The sequence below is a fragment of the Palaemon carinicauda genome, chromosome 1, assembly GCF_036898095.1.
Source record: "Palaemon carinicauda isolate YSFRI2023 chromosome 1, ASM3689809v2, whole genome shotgun sequence".
Lineage (NCBI taxonomy): Eukaryota > Metazoa > Arthropoda > Malacostraca > Decapoda > Palaemonidae > Palaemon > Palaemon carinicauda.
This window is the reverse complement of record NC_090725.1, coordinates 159,195,661-159,219,994: the sequence shown is the minus strand read 5'-3', so window position 1 is coordinate 159,219,994 and position 24,334 is coordinate 159,195,661. Positions and strand designations below refer to the sequence as shown.

The 24,334-nt window shown below is 42.5% G+C and overlaps 1 protein-coding gene across 1 annotated transcript in view; it reads left to right on the top strand.

Annotated features, from left to right (window-relative positions):
• mal (maroon-like) overlaps positions 1-24,334 on the top strand; it is a 594,674-nt gene that overhangs the window by 536,974 nt on the left and 33,366 nt on the right. The window contains exon 12 of the mRNA XM_068386135.1: positions 6,334-6,438. Coding sequence (XP_068242236.1) covers positions 6,334-6,438 — 105 coding nt within the window. The remainder of the gene's footprint in view (positions 1-6,333; positions 6,439-24,334) is intronic.

Genomic DNA, 24,334 nt, shown 5'->3' with positions numbered 1-24,334 from the left:
GGGTAACTTGACCCGCCTGGTACAGGATACCTTTGAACACCATGTCATCAGTGATCTGTAGAGATAAGACATCGCAGTGCGTACAAATAATTAAATATCAAATCTTCTTAAAGTTAGTTAAACATAACACATCCTAACCTAAATAAACCTACCCCTAAAGAATGGCTAAATCTAGAATGAAATTAGAATACATGCCAAATGGCTCAGAAATCTGTAGTGATTTATGAAGCAAAACATAATGATGGTGTGATAGAAATATTGAGGAAAGCATCACATCAAAGGAACACCAGAACCTTCAGAGTAGGTCTATTAGAACAGCCTAAGAAGGCAAGTTCACTCATCATATTGCCTAGATCAGCAACAGCTGCCCCTGAGACAGCAGCAGCTGGGAGGCAGCAACCATTTCTAGTAGCCCATAAAAGATGACCTATCAATACCCCAGGCATGTTGACACAAAGTGGCAGATGCATTGTAAAAGGTCAACAGGGGAAGAGTGAACAATCCCATATGGAAGGGGTCCACACTCAGGGGAAGTACAGGAATAAAAGGCAGTTAATAAGTGAACCTGCCAAAATCTGATCATTATGATCAACTTATGAAAAGGGGGGTTGCAGACCATAAGATAATGAGAGCCGTACAAGACTGCCAGAACACTATGAATTATAAATTCAAAGAATGTCCTGACAACCAGGCAGGATCCAATCGACCAACTCTAGAGGACAATTTTCCCCAGATGTGGTATAGGAAAGAACAGATGACTAATCTAAGGCTGTAGTGGAGGCACTAGAGGCGGGTGGGTGGCCCATAGCCAACATACAGCCAGTGCTAGAAGAACTCAAGCTGAAAAGGCAGGAAGCAGAGACAGGAGGGGGCACCTCTGACTAGATAGGCTAACCAGGCAAGGGAGTCAAGACTCCATAGCAATATGGATATCTCAAGCTGACAAGACAGGAAGCAGAGACAGGAGGGGGCACCTCTGACTAGATAGGCTAACCAGGCAAGGGAGTCAAGACTCCATAGCGAGAGGGATATAGCACACTAAGAGAGGCTGCAGACATAGAATAAACACTGCCAAGGCGGCAGAGGAAGACCCCGAGGGGTACCAACTCCATGCTTAGATAGGGTTAGGTCATAAGGAGAGCTGTGTAAGCAAGCGTAGCCTACCTAGCGGGTGAGGGAAAGCTCTAAAGCTAGGGTGAGATGACTAGACAAGATGAATAAAGTTCCAGTACAGTCAGGTTATGGCCTAACTTGGAAGGGGAAGGGGCAGAGAAACACCCAAGGGTGGTCTCTAAGGCAGAAGGGAGATTTTAACCAGGGGAGGAGAAAATCTCACCTACCTAGGCCAGGAAAGATAGCCCACAAGTATACACGCTAACAGGCACAAAGAAAGGGGAAGAAGGGGGTGGTGATGGGAGACTTAGAAAATAGTAAGACAGCATGACAGGAAGGCCCAAAAGCAACATTAGAACAGCAATAGTGTTCCAAAGGGGCTGCTGTGATAGGGCACAGAGGACAAGTCCTCACAACCAGGCATAGCCTGCCAAAGACTAAGAAAGAAGCCTAATATTGGTTAAGGCGACACAATGAGGTCTACTAATCAGCGTCAGACCAAGTGGTAAGGAATTCCAATGGGTAAACACAAGTAGACACAGGGAACAGGATCCAAAGACCTTTGCTGACTCACCACACATATAGGCTAAGTGGAAAGTGAAAACAGTCACCCTAGGGCAACTGAGAATACTATCCAACTCCTAGAAGGACCTTCTAGATCGCAGCTCCCAGGCGTGTCGAATTGACAGCATGGGAGGATAGACAGCCTCACCCAACCGGTAAGGTTTGGTGAAATAAGATTATGGTGCATAGTGAACATTTACCAGGCATGGCCACTGGTAAGGGTAGGCTAGCCTAAGACAATGCTGATAAAAAACACATAAGAAACACTAATGAAGGATGAGGGATGCCATAAACATGTCACTTTATACCACACTTTAGAATAATAAAATAAAACCTATTCCTAAAGTAAATTGACTGAACAACTCAGCATTCCTGAGCGATGGAGACATGATGTAATGGTGCTGAAAGCATGCTGGCCTCGGAACAATAAAAGTATACAATACAATAAAAATATAGGGTAGAGACGTAAAATCCTCCAACACACAAAAAAGGGGGTACTCAACTTAGTCCATGAGGAAGAAGCTGAAGCATCCATGACAAAAAATCACTCCAAAAGCTCAGAAAACTAGCAGAAACTCTCCAATTGAAACGACAGAGATGGAGCTGCAAAGGGGAATGGATCAACAGAAAACGTGTTAGTTGTAGCACATTGAGATAGGGGGTTGTAACGGCTCTCCTGCCCAGGTATCCTACCCTCACCTTCCCTTCGAGACAAGATTAACTCTATTCGGGGAAGGATAGCCATGGCTTGTTATTAACACGTCCCTGATTTATACACAATATCACGTGATATTTGCTCTGGAGGTTGGAACTCTTTTGATACCTCTAAGGTAAATTTCTCTGGTATATCACTAGCAGAAATATCCCATGTAGAAGTTACCAATGAGCAACTTCCATCAAGACGACATGGCTCGAGCCCATATATATATATATATATATATATATATATATATATATATATATATATATATATATATATATATATATATATAGCCTATATATATATATATATAAATATATATATATATATATATATATATATATATATATATATATAGACATACATATATATATATAAATATATATATACATGCATACACATATATATATGTATATATATATATATATATATATATATATATATATATATATATATATATATATTATATATATATATATATATATATATGCATATATACAGATATATATATATATATATATATATATATATATATATATATATATATATATATATGTATATATATACAAATATATATGCACACACATATATATATACATATATATATACATATATGGAAAAACTGGAACGTCAGGACCTCGGGGTTTTTAACTTGAGTCTGAAAGATTAACTTGAGTCTGGACTAAAATGACTTCTAGAAGGGCTAGAAACATGTTCTCTGGATCTAAATGGGGGTTTTTGAGGAGGGTGAGTTCAATAGTAACATTTTCAACACCACCTGGGGTCATCTTCAAGGTCTAAAGGTCATTTATCAAGGTCAAATTTGTGAATTTTGGTCATTTTTGCTCGTTTTTTGTGTGTAACTCATAAATGGTGAGAGATAGCTGATTATAATATGAGGCAAGTCTGCAGAGCTGTCCGAATTTAATATATATTGTCATATATCGTCCTTCAAGAAAGGACTGGAACGTCCCCTGATCGGGGTTTTTAACTTGAGTCTGAAGGATTAATTTGAGTCCTAGACTAAAATGACTTCTAAGAAGGGCTAGAAACACGTTCTCTGAGTCTAAATGGGGGTTTTTGAGGACGGTGAGTTCAATAGGGACATTTTCAACACCTCCTGGAGTCATCTTCATCATCTTCAAGGTCAAAAGGTCATATTTCAAGGTCAAAATAGTGAATTTTGGTAATTTTTACTCGTTTTTGTGTGTAACTCATAGATGGTGAGGGATGGCTGATTATAATAAGAGGCAAGTCTGTAGTTCTGTCCAAATTTAATATATATTGTCAAATATTGTATTACTCAAACATTCCAAACAAGCCCTAAAACAATGAAACACTAAAATAAGAAATAAAGAACGGTATTTCTCATCACAACAAAACTCAAAGACATTAACATTTGATTAGATGAACATCGCTAGATGGAGAGCTTTTCTTGCCTCCTGAGGCATCTCACAGCCTTTTCTTTGTCACTTACATTGAGAACCTGAGCTTTCAATAGAATGTTGGCTAAAGTCGTAAAATGACTGTGAAGTTCCTGAAAGAGTAAGGTTCCCGTGTAGTATAGGACCAGAAAAGCAGCCTTTAAAGTAAGTAAATATGTAAGTAAAGTATTGATGCATATTAGTAGATTGGAAAAGTTTCTATTCCGTGCATCAAGAATCAGATGAAACTGCATGATTGATAGGATTGTCATCAAGGGTTTCTTAAAGGTCTGAGTTCTCAACCACAAGTGAAGGGCTATACCTCTTCTGCTATGCTTCTCTAATAGGGTGGGGAGCTAGTTTGTAGAATGTTCATGTCAAGAAGTTAGTAATTGAATTACCCAAGGTTACCGGCAGTATTTAAGAAATACATATTTTAGTCAAACAATCTGGTAAAAGGAAAATTAATTGCTCTATATCTGGACAGCACAGCAGTTTTGTCATATAATGTATCAAGAAACAATGGAGCTCAAAATCAAGAACTTGATTCTTTCCAAGTCAAGAAATGTTATATCTTTAATGACAGCCACAGAGTTATTTAGTACGCTCTAACACCCTCATGTTACAGTCGACTACATAGAAATTCTCCACTATATCTTCACAGGTAAAAGGTTTCTCAAAAACTGTAAACTGTTCATTATAGAAGCAAAGATATCTACAAATAATTTGTATCAGCGGAATATTTACCCTAGTTATTGTTAAAATATAAATATATTACAAAGTAGAACTAATTTGAATAACAATATCAAGTTCCTGAGGTTTGTTAGATATGAAAAAGTTTTTACAGATATGTTGATAAAAGGTCATAGATCTCTGTAGACTTCAGTCATGCATTATATAAGACTATATTTAACTGTTAACAGTGTAGTTAGGGACTCTGCTGAATTCTGATGTATTGCTATTCTAAGGTATTTGAGAGGGCCTCGGTTTGAAACTGTGGCTGAAGTATCTCACAAGAATTTAACAATTAAAATTGTTTCTTTTAGCTTTACCCACAGCCAAAAGCGTAAGAGAGTTACAGGGTATCTCTTTTCAGGTAGGATTCAACCATGAGAGAGCAATGATTTCACATTTGCTAAGTTTCAGAGTAAAATGCGATCTTAAAGTAGTGGTTGCCTTGTACTTAAATCATTCCTCCACTAAAAGAGGTTTTGAGAAGTAACAGTGATCAAAGTCATTGTCCAGCTTGACAATTAAAATTGTTCTAAAGAGGTCTAAACAGATCAAAAGACCAGTTATAACAGTTTTGTTTAGTACACAAACCTACAAGACCTCTTTATTTAAATCATGGCTGGCTTTATTTTTGAAGAATCTTATTGTTGGGGGCTCATACACAGTCAAAGGAAACTTATATTCCTTGATTGAAAGTCAAAGCTTTCTATATTACGGTATTAGCTACTACTATAAATTTTACCTGGAATTCATCCATTGAGAAAGTTTTAAACATGTCATAGTGGGATTGCACTTGTGTATTTGCTAAACATTATTTGATAGAAATCAAATTTGAGTTTGATAAGGGTTTTACCCTTGGCTCAATACTAACAGCAAGGAAGGTTTTAAGGTAATTAATTTTCAGTGGAACTTTGTTAAAATATTGAATTAAAAATGAACAGTTTAGCTAGATATAGAATTAAAAATGAACAATTTAGCTAGACTTTTTATTTTACTTTATAGCTGTAAGTTGAATGGAAAAGTTAATATTGGTTGTATAGGAAGCTGTTTGTTATTTCAATTTTTCATCTAATTAACTAAAAAAAAAAAAGGGAAGTTGGATCATATGTTTATACCAAGCTTCATTCAAAGGTAAGGTCATTTAAGTTTAGGAGTATGACATATTTACCTAAGATCTTCTTAACTGGTGCAAATGTCCCTCCAACAAGGGCAAACTGGTATTCAACTCGAGAGTTCTAGAGTTTCATTTAATCAAGCTTAATTGTTAAGCTACAATTAATTACCAGTACTTATGTACTTAATTGGAATGGTTGGAGATTCCCTGAATTTGCTATAGAATGCTAATGATTCAGAAGAATGAGAAACCTTGATGACAGTAGCAGGGGGATGGCATTGTTCACACAAGCACTCTTTGCCCGACCAAGTCTTTATATTGAAAAAAAAAAGTTTACATTATTCTTTGTAAAGTATTAATTTTCTATTTTTTTTTTCTTGCCAAGCTTTCCAGTGAAAAAAAAAATGAAAAGCATATGAATTGAAGGGAGTTCTTAAAACATTTAATTGCATAAATTCTAATAATGAATTCACTAGGTCTTAATCTAGTGAATTCATGTGATTTTCATTTTTTTCTCACTGAAAAGCTTTGCTAGAAAAAAAAAATAAGAAAAAAAAAAACACTCGATAAAGAATAATGAAAACTTCTGATTTAATTTAGTTTTAATCTTGATCGTAAAATTAAGCCACCCGCCAGCAAAGATTTACTTTTCATATGATAGTAAAGTGCATTTTCATTACTTTCAGGTGGACTTAGTAAAACGTTTCAGAGGTAATTTCATCGTAGACGGAGGAAATCCTTATGAGGAAGATGTATGGAAGTCTGTCACAATTGATGGTGTGAAATTGCAGGTTTGTATTTTTTTTTTTATAATGTGATGTGCCTTGCTCTAGTATAATTATTTGCATGTTAGTTTTTAATTCAAGGTTTTTTTGCCTTTTGTTCTTTATTTCCCTCTTCATATTTCCAAATTTTCTTATCTTTGTTTTAATTTTCTCTGTTTAGCAATTTCTCTTAAGTAATAAAGTAGTCTATAAAAGAACTGCTATTTGAAAAGGAAGAAGTTGTCAATAATTTGATGTTACAGGCATACACCACTTGTGTAATAACGCCATCCACCAGTGTCTGCCATCTTGGTTTCTTATAAGGAAATGTACTGTGGTAGTAGTCTTGATACGAAAATTACGAAGATGCTAGATATAAAATCATTTTATTGCAATTTGATCATTTTACTGTATGTGGTCTCATGATTAAGCACTCTTTAAAAGAGTTCTTGCATCATCTCATTCTGGAAGACTGATAGTGCGCATATTACCTGGTTTTTCTTTTACTAGCACAATTATACAGCAATACTAGACCCTACTGCCCTATGTTGTTAATTGGTTCTAGGAGTTGTGCTGGAATCTATTTTCAACAAAAGTCAGATAGTGACAAATGTTTTGTATAGATTACACGAGGCGATTAATTGCACTTACATCCTGCAATTATCTTGATACAATGTACTGTATCTGTTTTTGTTATTTTAGTGATAGTCAGATAAAATATTAAGAAATATATTAGTTGGTTTACCAGTTTAATTTGTTCTTGGAGCAAGTTTGTAACCTAAAATGCTCCTATACTAATCTATTTTCTCAGTAAGAAATAAAGAAAATTCACTCAATGCATTCCACACATTCATAAATATACTTATACACTCATTTTTAAAGGTTTGTGATGGTAATTAGTATTTAAGTTATGACCATACCATCAGAAATGAATTCAAATTAATAATTCTCAATTAGAATAGAAATATTGATATGACCTCACTTTACTTTTGAGGGGATTGGTTGCCGGTGTTAGGGAGACTAGAGAGGAGAAAGAGGAGGAGAGGGTTACTTCTTGGTAGGAGAATCTACCTCCATGAGAACTTCTGGTGAAATATTAGTTCTGTTTCCTGAAAAACATTGACTATCACATATTTAACTGAATCACTTAATATGCTTAATTTTCTCTGAACAAGGGAGGATGCGAACTATGCAAGTCAAAGTGGAGGTAAAAATCACATAAACACTACGTGGATGGCGTATGGGCACTAAGTGAATAATTTCTTCGCAATGTGAGCTAGTCTCTTCAGTACATGTCCACTAAAAATGAACATAGAGGAAAATTTTTGCTTGTAAACCAATGCAATAATCATAACCCAATTCAAATTGTATGCTTTTATCCTGATTTGCTTGTATGCAAAGGTACTCATAACCCAAAGTACTACTTTATAAAGTGTTATCAACACATTAACAATGATCACTTTACCTTGAATTTTGCATCTCTTCTGATCGCTGGACATTAAAGAAAGAGTATTTAGAACAGGCAAACTATCTGTTGAAGGAGCATAACATTGACAATGTAGACGTTGAAAGTGACATGGCTTCTATAAGGGGTTTCTTTAGTGTAACATCAGACTTTGATAGCAGTGGTTCTTTGGTGTCGGGATCAGGTGACGACTCTGTAGCCTTTCCTTTCTTAATGTATAAGGAATGGATCTAAAGTTTGCCGGAAGTATTCTTCCTAATTTTGTTGACAATTGAAAGGAACAGATCTTCAACACCTTTTTTTTTTTTTCTTTTTTTTGTAACGCATGCTGTATCAGGGAAAGCTCCTTCAATTTACTGTTCTTTAAACTCCCAACAAGTCTTGTTAATCTATGATTGCTTGTGGGTCTCAGTAAGGTTATCAAAACCATCTTCCAGTTTCATTTCTAGTGTTAAAGATACCAAATTCTTGAATATGTCCTTTACTGGTCAATAACAATTTTGAATTCATTAATAAAATGACAGTTACATCTATACACATTCCATTGTTCATTGTTGTTTAAGTCACTTTGGTCCAAGAAGCATTTATGATTAATATTATCGGATAAATACTGTATTATAGGCCTTCCAAAAATTTAGAATGTTCATACCCTCTTCTAATGACGTAGTAGCAACTGCCTGAGGCTGTGTATGTCATAGATAGTGTAATACCACTTGAAGAGAGGTGTGACACCTTGGTCCTTGGTTTGAATGATAGATGTAGTGTTTGGTGACAAGAAAATGGATTTCTGAAATTCGATGTGCATAGTATGTCCAAGTACATTATATAGAATCAATAATACTTCAAAATTAAATTATTTGGCCTTGCAATATTTCTTAAGGCCGTGATCACCCCCTCGGAACCAATTATTTTTCCAAAAATTTTAATTTTGATATTTTTATGAATTTATATTCTTTATCCAAGCATACAGCGCAAAGTTAACACCTGATACCAACTTAAATAAAACGTAATCATTTCTATTTCTTGCAATAAACCAGGACAAATTAAATCTAATATTGATGTATAACTGTTTAGAAAGTCGCATGCAAAAAGAATACCAATCATAACGTCAATAACCTAAGTATCGTGTCATAAAAAGTTCACACATGTTACTAAAAACTTTTGTGACGGGCCCAGAGAGGCTGTGACTAAGAAGGCAGGATGAGAGCAACTGAGTAACTTTATTACAGAACATCCGTTTTTATATACATAAACTCCAGGCAAAAAGGACATAAAAACATAACAGTCAATTTCATATTCAACCGACAACCGGTGCTGTTAACAGTTAACGGTGAAAAAAACAGACATGTTATTTCAGGTCCCTATCAGTGCGAGGGAAGAGCAAAGATACAAAGCATAATATATACAAAAAATGAAATGTCGTTACTATGTACGATCATGTGACACACGGTTGGTACATGGCTCCCCCCCCTAAAAATGACATACTGTACATGTTAAATAGGGTGCCCTGTTCTAGAGAGGCGAACTATAGGCGGGTCATCTGGCAGTAGATAAGCAGGTTTTATATGATCAGTGGAGACCCAGTCTTCTTTGCCACAAATGTTTAGTAAGAATGCTTTCGTACTGCGTCGGATCACAAGGAAAGGGCCCGTGTAAGGGGGCGTTAGCGGTGGCTTGCTTGTGTTGTTGCGTAGGAAGACGTGCGTTGCAGAGTACAAGTCTGTCAGTATGTGATGCTTTGCTGGGCCGTTGACCACCTGTTCGAGTACTGCACCAATAGCGACATCGCTGGCATCGGTGGAGAGAAGGAGAGGGGCACGTGGGATGGCAAAAGTGAGAGCTGCAGCGGTTGATAGGGCCTTCCTTGCATTGCAGAAGGCCGCTTCTTGAAGGGAACCCCACTTCAGGCCTTTTGGCTTGCCCTTGAGGGAGGCGTAGAGGGGAGCAAGAGTGGCGGCAATGACAGGCAGAAAACGGTGATAATAGTTGATCATGCCCAAGAATTCCTGCAGAGCTTTGACGGTCGAGGGCGTGGGGAAGCTCTGAACGGCTGCTACCTTCTCAGGGAGGGGATGGACTCCTTCAGGAGTGATGCGGTGCCTTAAGAACGACACTTCGTTGGTGCCAAAGTTACTCTTGTCGTACCGGACTACAAGGCTGTTTTGTTGCAGGTGGTAGAGCACGATGCGCAGGTGACGGAGGTATTCCTCTTTTGAGGAAGAGAACACAAGTATGTCGTCCACATAACATACACAGAAGGGGAGGTCCCCTAAGATGCCATCCATGAGACGTTTAAAAGTGGCCCCAGCATTACGAAGGCCAAAACAGGAGTAATTGAAGGTGTATGTACCAAATGGAGTGGTGATGGCAGTCTTGGGGATGTCTTCTGGGTTCATAGGCACCTGATAATACCCCTTCAGGAGGTCGAGCATGGAGAAAACCTTCGCTTTGTGCAGGTAGGAGGTCACGTCGACGATGTTCAGGAGGGGGTTAGTAATCCGGTTCTGTTTGCATGTTCAGGCGCCTGTAATCCCCGCACGGACGGAGGGAGCCGTCTTTCTTCAGAACGATGTGTAAGGGTGACGACCATGGGCTGGAGGCCTTTTGGCAAAGGCCCATTTCCTCCATTTCGGCGAACGTCTGTTTGGCAGCTGCCAATTGTTCCGGTGCTAGACGTCTGAATTTTGCGAAGACTGGGGGTCCAGTCATTTCGATATTATGTTAAATACCGTGGTTGGCAGGAGCCGTGGGCGTTTGGCAAAGTTCTGGATGGAAAACTTCCGGGTACGACGTGAGGAGGTGGGCGTAGGCATCCGTGGGTGCGCTAATGTGGATAGCGAGGTTGGAGGGGGGCGGGTTGAAGAGGTGTCAACAAGTACGAGTCTGCGTTGACCAATCGTCGGTGGGCGACATCGACCAGAAGGTGGAAATGAGAGAGGAAATCCGCACCGAGGATTGGCAATGTGACGTCAGCAATGAGAAACTTCCAATTAAATTTACCGTTTCCAAACGATAATGTGAGGTTCTCGTAACCGTAGGTGGGTATGCAGATCCGTTGGCAGACGTAGACAGACTACGTTGTGTCCTGAAGAATTCCCTTGGCAAAAGAGAACGACAAGCACCCTTGTCTACCAAAAATCGCACGCCTGTTCCTGCATCATGTAAAAAGAAAAGATTAGAAACACGGGAGGCCACTGCCATGAGCAATGGCCTACTTACACGTTTTTTGGCCACTGACAATCCTTGGCACATTTTTTCGTGGCTGCCCTGAATCTGTAGTGGTAGTAGCAAAATTGCGGCCAATGAGCGGCAGTAAGTGGCTGTAGAAGTCATTGGTTGGGGCGTGAGCGAGTGGTGAGTGATGGGTTTTCTTTGTCACCACTCTGTCACGTCACGGGGTAGGCGTGTATGTCCTACGGCATTCACGTCAACTTCGGTTGACGTTGAATGAGCGTACTCTTTGTCAGGAGTGGAGGCGCTGATGGAGGTCTTGAAGGTCGTGAAGTGGGTGTCCATAAGAGCGTCGGCTTTGGTTATCAAGTCCTTTATTGGTAAACTATCGACATCGGGTATGGCAGCACGTACAGGTTCGGATAAACGGCGTATCCAAAGGGCACGAAGTAGGTTCACCTCACGAGGAGAGCCGTCTGCGGCAGGTTGCAGTCGAGCGATACTGGTCATTTCCCTGAGGGCGAGCAAAGCCCTTTGGTCCCCCAACGGTTGTTTAGAGAGCTGAAAAAGCTTTGCTATATGGGCGCCTGGCAACGGCGAGTACTGCTGCAAAAGGTATGTTTTGATGGCGTCTTACGCTATTGGGGTGTCTCCTTGTTCACAAAGCCAGTCGGATATTTCCGGGAATGTGTCCTCGGGTATCGCCGCGAGAACATCATCTGCTTTGGTGGTTGAGCGAGTCACGCCCTTGATGCGGAACTGGACTTCTGCGCGCTGAAACCAAGGAAACGCCTCTCCACTGGCGAACGTTGAAAGTTTCAATGGGGCAGCGTCAACTTCCGTGGAGTCCGCCATAGTACCAATGGGGGGGGGGGGTGTGGCTGTTGGAAGGCGGGAGGAGCGAGTCAATTTCCGGGGTCACCAATGTGACGGGCCGAGAGAGGCTGTTACTAAGAAGGCAGGATGAAAGCAACTGAGTAACTTTATTACAGAACGTCCGTTTATACATACATAAATTCCAGGCAAAAAGGACATAAAAACATAACAGGCAATTTCATGTTCAACCAGCAACCGGTGCTGGTAACAGTTAACGGTGAGAAAAACAGACGTGTCATTTCAGGTCCCTATCAGTGCAAGGGGAGAGTGAAGATACAAAGTATAATATCTACAAAAAATGAAATGTCGTTACTATGTACGATCGTGTGACACACGGTTGGTACACTTTTAAGACCGATTACTCAAAATTATTATTTTTCTACTTCAAATATTTGCTAAAATTAGGAAAATAATTCAATAATTTTGAAACTACACATATTAACGTATATAGGGTCTGCATTTATTGTGCAATGAAACTTTCTGATGCCCCCCGTTGAGATACTACCACTAGAGAGTTGTTGGATCCTTTGACTGGCCAGACAGTAATCCATTGGATCCCTCTCTCTGGTTACAGCTTATTTTTTCTGTGCCTACACATTCACCGAATAGTCGGGCCTACACTTTATAGATTCTTGTCTTTCCTCATACACCTGACAACAATGAGATTACTTAACACTTTTTCACTCAAGGGGTTAATTACTGTACTGCAATTGTTCAGTGTACTTCGTCTTGGTAAGAGTAGAAGAGACTCTGTAGCTATGGTAAGCAGCTCTTCTAGGAGAAGAACACTCTAATATTAAACCATTATTTTCTAGTCTTGGGTAGTGCCATAGCCTCTGTACCATGGTCTTCCACTGTTTTGGGTTAGAGTTCTCTTGCTTGAGGGTACACTCGGGCACACTATTCTATCTTATTTTTTTTTTCTCTTCCTCTTGTTTTTTTCAAATGGTGTGTTGGGCAGGCTTAATAGAAGGGCTGTGGATGCCTGGTGGTTTATCAAGAGGTTGTCTTTTCCTTATCTGATTCCTTTTCTTCTCAAAACCATCATTACTGGCCTCCCTTCAGTTGAAGTGACTATCCTGGAGGGTATTTAGCCTTGCAGGGTTCTGCTCCTCCATGTTGACCAGTTTTTCCGGCTTTTTACTATAGTCTATGGGTTTGATCAATCACTTTATAATTCTGTGCATATTGTTTTTTTTATAATTCTTGTTAATCTAGTTTTTAAATATGATGTCTCTTTTTTATCACTGTTAATTCTTATGCTGTCTGGAGACATTGAGCAAAATCAGGGGCCAGTACGTCCTAGATTTCGTCTATGTCATCTTCTGTATTGTAATATTCGTGGTCTTCATGCAAATATTCAAGACCTTACAGCTGCGTCCAGACAGTATGATATTCTTTTGTGCTCAGAAACTTTGGTTTCTGATATGAGGCACTCATCTGAGCTCCTTATAACTGGTTTTTAGAAGCCAATAATGTTGAAACGTGATGCCATTCCGAGGGCCAGGGGAATGGCTGTGTATATTAGGACTGAGTACCCTGCTTCTCATAAGTCCTGCTATGAATGTGGATGTCATGAGATTCAGGTAATAAATGTTTGTGGCAGGCATAACAACTTTTATTTGTGTTCGATATACCGCAATCCAGACGTAGATGATTCTATCTTCGATTGTCTTCTTACCATTATGGCTAAGATACAAGATGATAGAAAGGCTTCTTTTGTCTTTGTTGGTTATTTTAATGCTCACAATAGGGAATGGTTAAGTTCTATCTCTCCTATCGTTTGCCATGGCTTAAGAACTTTAGACTTTGCCTCTGAATCAGGCTGTGAGCAAATCATAAGTGAAGCTACTCACAGTTCTGGTAATTGCTTGGACCTTGTATACACTGACTCCCCTGGCGTTATAACTAGTAAGGTTGGTTCTCCAGTTGGGACATCTGATCATGCATTGATTTCATTAGTAGTCAAGACTGAGCAGCCTGTCCCTGATGTATCATACTCTTGTAAAATTTATATGAAATCTCAAGCAGACTGGAATGGGATTTTGCATGATTATTTGTGCTTGAATTGGTCACAATTATATAGTAGTGTAGATCCTATTGTCCCTTTGAATTAGAATCTAGTCAACATAATTGGTAGGCGTATCCCTTCTCGTGTGCTAAGGTACCGAGTGAAGGACAAACCGTAGTTCAATGATGATTGTAGACGTGCTTATTTGGAGAAGCAGGAGGTCTATCGTCTTTGGAAGGGTAACAGTTCATATTTATCTGTGGAATAACTATACTCAGCTTAGAGCTTTTGCTCAGAGAGTTTATGCTTCAACTGGAAAGGAATACAATTTAACCATAAAAGAAACCCTTTCTGGTACAACTAAGGAACATAAATGGTAGTCTACCCTTAAATCTTCACTCTTTGGTGTAGATGCAACAGTTCCCCCTTTACTTAAACCAGATGGCTTAGTCACTCACTGTCCAAAGGAAAAGGCAACCCTTTTGGCTGATGTTTTTGACAGCAAACAGAGTAATGAAAAACTTGAACATCCTCATTCCTGTTTTCCTGAAACTAAACTAACTAGTTTAGCTTTTTTGATCACATGAAATTAAAGCTCTATTGATGGACCTTAATGCTTATGGAGTTTTATACCCAAATAGTATTTTTCCTTTCTTTTTTATAAAGACTGCAGATTTCTTAGCTCCAAAGTTATCTGTTATTTTGCGCAAGTTAGCAAGAATTGGAGCTTTTAGCACTTGTTGGCGAATTGGTAATGTTACTCCTCTATGTAAATGTGTTTGTGATAGCTCAAGTCCAACTGATTACCGCCCAGTTTCCATAATTCCCATATTATCCAAAGTTTTTGAACGTCTTCTGGCAAAACGTCTTAATAGGTTTGCTGAAGGTAATCATCTATTCCCTAGTTTGCAATTTGGTTTTCGTAAAGGCCTTGGAGCATGTGATGCCCTTTTACAATCTCCAAAACTGTACAGATGTCCCTTGATTGTGGTCAGGAAGTTCGTATGATTGGCCTTGATTTTAGTGCTGCCTTTGACCATGTTATTCATGAGGACCTTGTTTTCAAACTTAAACAGTTAGGAGTGGGTGTGTCATTTCTTAGCGTTATTATTGATATTTTAAGTAATAGATCTCAAAGAGTTGTTGTTGATGGGCACCATAATGAGCACAGAAATGGCATATCTGGTGTTCCACAGGGTAGTGTTCTTGGCCCATTACTTTTCATACTATATACACATGACATGTGGTTTGGCCTAGAAAACAAGCTTGTTGCATATACAGATGATGCCACTCTTTGCATCAATTCCATCCCCTGAATGTTGATCTGGGGTTGCTGAGTCCCTTAATAGAGATCTAGCTAAAATTAGTGCATGGTGCTAATTTTGGGGTATGAAGTTGAATCCTAACAAAACACAAAGTATGATTGTAAGTAGGTCAAGGACAGTAGCTCCTCTACATCCGGATCTCATTATTGATAATTTGTTCCATAACTGGAATACAAACCATGCTACTTAATAGGGGTATTACTTTCGGCGTATCTGAAATGACGAGCCATTAATTTTTAACGAGGGTTTACTACCCACACACACACCTATGCTTGAGCTCATTTTTGCTCTCTGCTCGGATGGTGGTCGGACGTGTCCGCTCTCATCCTCACCGTCATTTAGCAGCCATTTAATTGCTTTTGTCTTTTCTTTTTCTAGTTCTGTATACAGTATGTAAAGTTGGCCTCTTCGATCATGTGCACCTGCCCTGGGTTTCCCGACCGCCCCTGTGGAACGTTCATGTCGGCGGTCGAGACTGATCCTCACGCCCTTTGTCCTTCTTAGAGGGGCCAACGGTGTTATAGCAACAAGTGTAGTGAGAGTAGGGAGTGGTCTACCTCCCAGTGGGAGAGGTTTTCGCGACGACGGAATAAGAAGTCCAAACAGGATATTTCTCCTTCGAAGGTTGCTTCGAAAGGAGAAAATCCCAAGGCCTCTTCTTCCGTTGCCCAAACCTCCTCCGAAGCTCCCACTCGGTCGGTCTCTTTCAAGAGACCGTGGAGTGGTAGCGTAGACCGATGTATTGTTAACCAACCTTGGGACTCGAGAGATGACGTTGCTTCCCCTAGCGAAGCAGCTCCTTCTCTCCCCCCGGGGGAGGATATGTCACTAACCTCCCTTTTTCAGCTTTGGTCCTCCTTGGGGCTTACGGGTTCGCCCTCCAAGGAGGTTTTGCTTGACTACATCCAATTGGGTGCCGCTGTCAAGCAATCGTTGTCACCGTCAGAGGTTGATCCTCTGTCTCTTGTCAACATTGTGGTGTCAGAGGTATCTAATGTGGTATCACCCATCACCTCTTCCACTCCAAACTCTACGGTAGCTGACGACTCAGTTTCTCCCGTTCCTGATCATCCTACAAGGGAGAAACTAAGTCCATCGTCAGTCTCCCCTGCTAGTGTTTCTCTCCCTCGGGGGAGTTCACTTACAGAGACTCCTCTTCAGAGGATTGCAGAAGGTCAGCTTACTGATCCAACGGCCCCCAGAGGGCGCATTCGTCGGAAGGCTCGCCTTCCTCTTCGCCATAGAGGCCTTCCTTCACCTGCGGTGAGGAGGCGCCTCTTTGGTTCAACATCTTCGATGCAGTCCACCGCAGAGGAGCCTCGAGACCAATCATCCATCACTGCTCTTGCATTGGTCCTGGACCTTTCTGCAGATCGTTCGCGATCTCCTTCGGTGGAAGGTCGTCCTTTTAAAGGACACGTCGACCTTCCATCCAACAGACCTGCCGACCTCTCATCGCCGTTTCTACATGGGCCTAACAAGGCTCCACCAAAGCACGCTGTTGCGGGCCAACAACATACGGGCTACGCGCCAACGAGACCTGACAAACCCTATTTAGTAGCTCGTCAGGCCCCATCACTAAATCCTAACACAGGGCATCAAGGGCGTATGCACATACGCTCCAACAGGAACATAGTTCCATTACGCGCTATGCGCGCCCTCATGCGCATATGTGCCCACATTCTCCTGCGCGCCCTGCATAAACTGCGCCCACGCGCCAACATTCTCCTATGTGCCCGCGCCCAGCTGTGCGCCAACACTCACCTGCGTGCCATCACTCACCTGCGCGCCATGCTGCCCGCGCGCATACGCGCCCAACATCCAACTCTCCTGCGCGCCATGCTGCACATCATCATACGTGCCAGGTAAAACCTGCGCGCCAACGAGCTACTGAAAGCAGTACCTCTGGGAAGTCAGCAATGCTGGCTTCTCCCACGCTTCAACCAGTACCATCGCGCCAGCGCTCACCTGCGCGCCAGCCTTCTCCCGCGCGCCCTGCGCACACTCGCCCATCCTCTCCAAAGGATGCGCGCCAACATTCTCCCGCGCGCCCAACATGATTCAACTGCGCGCCCACGCGCTAGGGATCTCTCTCCTGCGCTCGCACACCCTACGGCCGGCATAGATGCGCACAAACTCTCTCCCGCACCCTCAACGTGATAATCCTGTGCGCCCGCACGTGAGCCGTGATATTCTTCCTCGCGTGAGTGCCATCATTCTCCATCGCGCGAGCGTCAATTTCCTCCCACTCGCGAGACTACGACAAGGTCACCATCATCTCCTCCCCTCCCTGCAAGCACATACCTCTGCACATTGTGGGAGAAGGGAAACATCCAGAGGGTTCCATGATCCCAAAGCCACCACAGGCGAACCCACCAATGATGGTGACTCCTCGCAGGGATCCTTCAATACCTGTCCCTTCAAAGGGTATGTCTGACAGCGCGTCTGTCACCCAACAGCCCTGGTTCGGTGCACTGATCAGAGCCGTAACTCAGGCTTTCAAGCCTGTCTTGTCTGAATTAGGACACAGAACCATGGCTTCTTCTACCACTTTGAAGAGAAAAAGAGGAGTTCCAAGATGCGGTCACTTCCCCAAGGGCGAAACTGACTTCATGCAGACCTTCGAAGCAGGTTCCTTCTTTTCCTCAGACTGCCTCTCCTTTCCTTTCGGACGAAGATTTCCCGTCCCCAAGGGAATCACGCGAAGAGAAACTTTCCCCAATCGCACCAATGTGGGAAACCTCTCCTCACGCCGAGGGGTCTACTCAGTCGGGGATTGGAAGGAACATGCCACCCTCGTCAATGTTGGAGTCCTACATCCTTCCCAGAAAGGAATCTAAGGACTCCAAAACATTGCCGAAGTCCTCTACTAGGACTAGGATGAAGCCAGCTAGCCATTCAGGGAATGTCCACGACTCTCTCTAAGAAGAGCCTTTGGGGATAGAAAGAGACTTCACTGCAAGTCCTACAGCAGGAGGAGACTAGCAAGAGTCAGAACATGCGTTTTGGCAAGTTCTGACTTTAGTGAGGGCTCTCAACGGGTTTTCCGACCCAGAGATCCCTCCGTGAGAGGGCAAGGACATGGTCTTGGACCATGTCTTTGGTACTCAGAAACCCTCCAAGACCAGTGCAACACTGCCCTGGTCTCAGGGGGTTAAGAGTACCAGGGACAAGATCTCACAACACCTCTCCGAGATGTCCTCCTCCAACCGTTCCGGTGCCACCAACAAGCTCCTCCCATTTCCTCGCGTACAGCAGAGGAGGTACTTTGAGATCCTGGAGGCGCCTTGTTTAGCTCTTCTTCTTCACCACTGACTGGAAGAGCTAACTAGGGGAGTCCCTCTTGCAAGACTCTCCAACCGGCAGGTCTCATTCTCGGCAGCTGAGATCCTCTACCAGGAGAAAGTTGCGAAGTGTGCTATGCAAGCCACTTCGTGGCTGGATATCTGGTTGGGGACCTTAGGTATCCTGATACGTTCTGAGGACTTCTCCAAGGAACGTACCAGGAAATCTATGGAAACCTTCCTTCTCTCAGGTACTCGCACAATTGAGTTTCTGGCCCACCAAGTCTCGAACTTGTGGGCAAGTACCATCCTGAAACGTCGGGATGCTGTAGCTGAGAGATTCCATCAGAAGGTCCCTAGCACCGAGATCAATAGGCTCAGACATTCCTCCCTAGAGGGATCCGTCTTGTTCGAGCCTAAGGATGTGGAACATGCCGCTGAGAGGTGGAGGAAGTCTCATCAAGACTTTCTCCTTCATAGGGCTTTAACATCCAAGCCCTATAAGCCTCCAGCACCACAGCAGTCCCGTCCAGTCAAGACCACTACAACGACAACAGCAGCAAAGACCTTGGTGTCGAAGCCCTTTCCTGTCAAAGAAAGGAAAGACAAAAAGTCCACCAAGGGAGGCAAGAATCCTAGAGGGAGCAGCCGAGGCCGCAAATGCTAGGATAGGCAGTCCCCCTGCATTTCCACCAATGGGGAGATGCCTACAAAGTTGCTCAAATAGGTGGATGCAACTCGGAGCCGATCCTAGACAATCTCCGTGATCAGTCTAGGATGTCGCGTCCCGTTCATAACATCTCTACCTCCCCTGACGACGAATCCAGTGTCATTGAACTCCCTTGCCATGGGATCGGCAAGGGGGCAAGACCTTCGGGCAGAACTCCAGACCCTGTTGAAGAAGGGTGCTCTCCAAGAGGTCCTCGACGGATCCCCAAGCTGCTTCAGTCGAATCTTTCTTTTAAAGAAGGCGTCTGGAGGCTGGAGACCAGTCATCAACCTCTCAGCTCTGAACAAGTTTGTTAAACAAACTCCGTTCAGCATGGAGACGGCGGACACGGTCAGACTAGCAGTAAGACTGCAAGGCTTCATGTGCACCCTGGACCTAAAGGACGCATACTTCCAGATCCCAGTCCATCCGTTTTCAAGGAAGTACTTAAGAGTCAGCCTAGACAACAGAAAGTACCAGTTCAAGGTGCTGTGCTTCAGTCTCTCCACAGCCCCGCAAGTCTTCACCAGAGTGTTCACCTTAGTATCATCTTGGGCACACAGGATTGGCATCTGTCTCCTCCGTTATCTGGACGACTGGTTAATCCTAGCAGACTTGGTGTCAACCCTTCTTCAACACCGAGACAAACTTCTGAGACTTTGCCAAGATCTAGGGATCATGATCAATCTCGAGAAGTCTTCAATGCTTCCCACTCAAAGACTGGTATACCTAGGCATGATTATTGACACCACTCTCCACAAAGCCTTCCCATCAGACGACAGGATAGCAAGGCTGAGGAAGGTCGCAAGACCTTTTCTCAGACGAGAAGAACTTCCAGCCCAATCGTGGTTACGTCTCTTCGGTCATCTTTCATTGCTGACCCTTTTAGTTCCCAAAGGTCTCCTCAGGATGAGATCCCTTCAGTGGCGACTCAAGTCCTGGTGGAATCAAGCATACGACTCCCCGGACATCCAGATCCCCATGGGACCTGCGGAACTGATGGATCTCCAGTGATGGGTGGCAGACGAGAACCTACGAAAAGGAGTGTATCTTCTCGTCCTCCCCCCGGATTTGATGCTGTTTTCGGATGCTTCAAAAAAGGGTGGGGCCCACGTGCTGCACCACACGACCTCAGGCCTCTGGTCAAAGTCAGAAAAGTACCTCCACATAAATCTCCTAGAGATGAAGGTCGTCTTTCTAGCCTTCAACAGTTCCAACAGTACCTGGCAAGTCACTCTGTGGTGGTGATGAGCGACAACACCACAGTAGTGGCCTACATCAACAAACAAGAAGGTACTTTTTCACAGCAACTATCCCATCTAGGAGTAGAGATACTGAGATGGGCCGAAATCCACTCGATACCACTATCGGCACGCTTCAATCCGGGCAAAAGGAATGTGCTCGCCGACTACCTGAGCTGAGCATCTCAGATAGTGAGTACCGAGTGGTCTTTGGATCATCTAATAGCCAACAAAGTCCTGACTTTGTGGGGTTCTCCGACTGTGGACCTCTTCGCAATGGCCCTGAACTTCAGGCTCCCGCTGTACTGTTCCCCAGTCCCAGACCCCAAGGCTCTCTGGCAAGATGCTTTCCAACAACGGTGGGACAACATCGACATTTGCGCCTTTCCCCCCTTCTGTCTGATGAGGAGGGTACTCAACAAGACCAGAATATCGGTCAATCTTTCAATTACCCTCACAGCTCCGCTATGGTATCACGCAGAATGGTTCCCGGACCTTCTGCAACTCCTAACGGAGCCACCAAGAGAACTCCCTCCACGACACAATATACTCAAACAACCACATGCCAACATCTTCCACAAAGCCGTAGGTTCACTACGGCTTCACACCTGGAGACTATCTAGCATCTCCTCTCTAAGAGACCCCCCAGATGCTGAAGCCTTGATGAGGATGGGGGGCTTAGGGATTAGCAGCTGGGCTCTAATGAACAGTGGGAACTACTTCCCATTGGACCTCGGTGCCCAGCTGTCGATTCAACTAAATCAGTCAGCACTTTCTCTTTTACTTTTGATTATTTCTTTTTTTCTCCCATCTCTTCCTTTTGGGCTCGATATTGTTGACGACTTTGGCATGTTTGATTTTACTTTGGATGCTGCTTTGGATTTGGCAGTGTGTGGGATGGACTGCATTCCATCTCAACCTGTGCCAATTTAGACGCCATCACCCTCTGGCAGACCCCATTGGGTGCAGACCAAGTCTGTTAAGAGTCGGGCTCCAGTGATCCGGTCTTAAGTCACCCATATTTGCGGGTAATGGGTGACGCCAGGCATTGGAGTCGACGGTGGGAGGGGCTAACTACCCCCACTGACCAGTGTACGCCCACCTTAAGAGAGGCAGCCCCTCTCTAATAGTGGACTGGTCCCCGCTGAAGCCTCTTCTCGTGTTGGGCCACATGGGATAGGAGGACTGTCATCCTCCGATAAGAGGTGGATAACCCGGCTTGCTCACAACCAAAAAACCCACCCCTCTGTTGACGACCTGGAAAATACAAACATGGACCTCGGTACAGACAGCTCCAACTCGGGTTCTAACATTGTAACGTTAGAACCTTATTCACGTCATGTGAATAATAAAACGCTAGAGAAGAAGAGAGAGAGAGTGAAAAATGATGACAGTACAGAAAGATATAGAAAAGTAGAAGTATTACCTGGTCACTATGAAGTAGTGAATTATGAAAAATTTTTTATCTTGGAATTTGAAAACGGAAGAAATGAGCGTATAAATGTTTTTAAAGCTAATAGGGAAATAGTTACTTTATGTGGAGGGCAGCCAAAAATTTTACCCCAGGGAAATGGAAGTCTCTTGATAGAGACACTGTCCCCATTACAAGGTGAAAGGTTAAAAACACTTACAACATTGAATGGTCATAGCGTAAAATGCGTTTTGCACCCTACTTTCAACCAGAGTAGAGGTGTGATATATGCTCCAGAATTGTTGGATATAGAGGAAAAAGAAATAGAGGATGAACTGAAAAATCAAGGAGTAGTTAAAGTAGTCAGAATGAGAAAGAGAGTTGGAGAACAACGTATCCCTCTTGCTACTCTGATTATAACATTTGATCAATGCCGATTACCAAATGTTATAAAAGCTGGTTGGCTATCTTTGAAGGTAAAACCATATATCCCTTCACCATTGCGATGTTATCATTGCCAAATGTATGGCCATTTAAGCCAGAAATGTAAAGAAAAACTAAACAATAACCCAGCTGTTTGTGCCAACTGTGGAAAAAGTAGTCATGGAGTATGCATAGAAAACCCTAATTGCATACATTGTGGGGAAGCACACCCAGCTACATCTAAAAGCTGTGTAAAGTTTATTTTTGAAAAAGAAATCCAGGCCATTAGGACCATGGAAAGGGTTACTTTTAAAGAGGCTCGTAAAAGAGCTCTTGAAAAGCAAATAAGACCAGGGCAACCTTTTTCAATGGTTCTGAAGAAAAACTTGCCAAACCACACAGACGAAAATTATATCTCTACTTCTAAGATAAAGAAACAAATGAAAGTAGTTAAAGAGGTTGAAAGTCCCATCGAAAATCTATATCCAGAAATTGTGGAAAAATCAAAACGGACACTTAAAGATCTGAAAATTATTCAAAAGCCAACTACTCCGATTTTAAACAATAGTACAAACCTCTCACAGGCCTTTTCCTTGCCTGATCTGATGGAGGTTGCACTCGAAACCAATTTACCTGGTGAACCTGTAGTGGGGAAGGTGCAAAAACCTGACAGATCACAACCTTTTAATCGAAAAAGAGAGAGACCTCCCTCCCTCTCTCCTCCTACCATAAGAAACATTAAAGTCACGACTTCCAATAAATATGATATCTTGTCTGCTGATGTTTCTGAACAACTAGAAGGTAAATTGAACCAATCAGAAATTCAAGTTGAGGTCCACCATCCTCCTCAACAATTAGATCAAAAGGACACAAAGAAAAAGAGAAACACAAAACCCACTATATCAAGATCCTCTCTAGAGTTACCTCCGGGAAACATTGTTAGATCAAATATTGCCATTGGGAAGACTTCATCTAAGGTGTCTTCCAAAAAATAAAACATAGTTTTTTCCTCCATTCTGCAATGGAATTGCCAGGGTTTAAGGGCGAAATATGAACAACTTAAGCTCCTCATACGTGAGCACTCCCCTATAACAGTATGTCTACAAGAAAGCAAGCTCGATGCTAATACTCCTTGTCCTCGAGAGTATGTTAGCTATAGGACACCATATGATCAACGAGCAGGGAACCATGGGGGAAGTCTTATATACGTTCGTCGAGATGTTCCCCAAATATCTTTGTCTATCTGTACCCCTCTGCAGGCAGTGGCTGTACAGATTGATATAGGGAGAAAATACACAATCTGTTCTCTTTACTTGCCTCCAAATGATAACATCTCATATGATAATATATTAGAGGTGATTAAACAACTCCCACAACCCTTTCTCTTACTAGGAGACCTTAATAGTAGACATCCTTTATGGGGTGATGTTTTAGCAAATGCAAGGGGTAATATTATATCGTCAATTTTGGAGAATGAAGATGTCGGACTCCTCAATACAGGAGAGCCCACACATTTTCATGTACAGACAGGTACCTTGTCCTGCATTGACCTATCAGTTGCAAGCTCTAACTGTCTTCTCGATTTTAATTGGAGAACATTAGATGATTGGCATACTAGTGATCATGCACCAATCATTATAAACACCAACAATGGTCCACCTTTACAAAGATCACCTCGATGGAATCTTGATAAGGCGGACTGGAATAGATTTCGGGAGTTAAGTGAAATTGAAGGAAATGCAGAACAGTTTGAAAGTGTTGATGATGCCATAGACTTACTTAATGGAACTCTTCACACAGCAGGAGTGAATTCCATTCCCAAAACAACTGGGATATTCAGACGACGACCAGTCCCCTGGTGGTCGTCAGAACTAACTGCCCTGCACAGAGCCACAAGAAAGTCTTTAACTCGATTGCGCATGCGCCGTAATGAGGAGAATTTAGTCATATACAAGAAATGTAGAGCACAGTTCCGCCGTGCCATGAAAGAAGCTAGGCGCCAGTCTT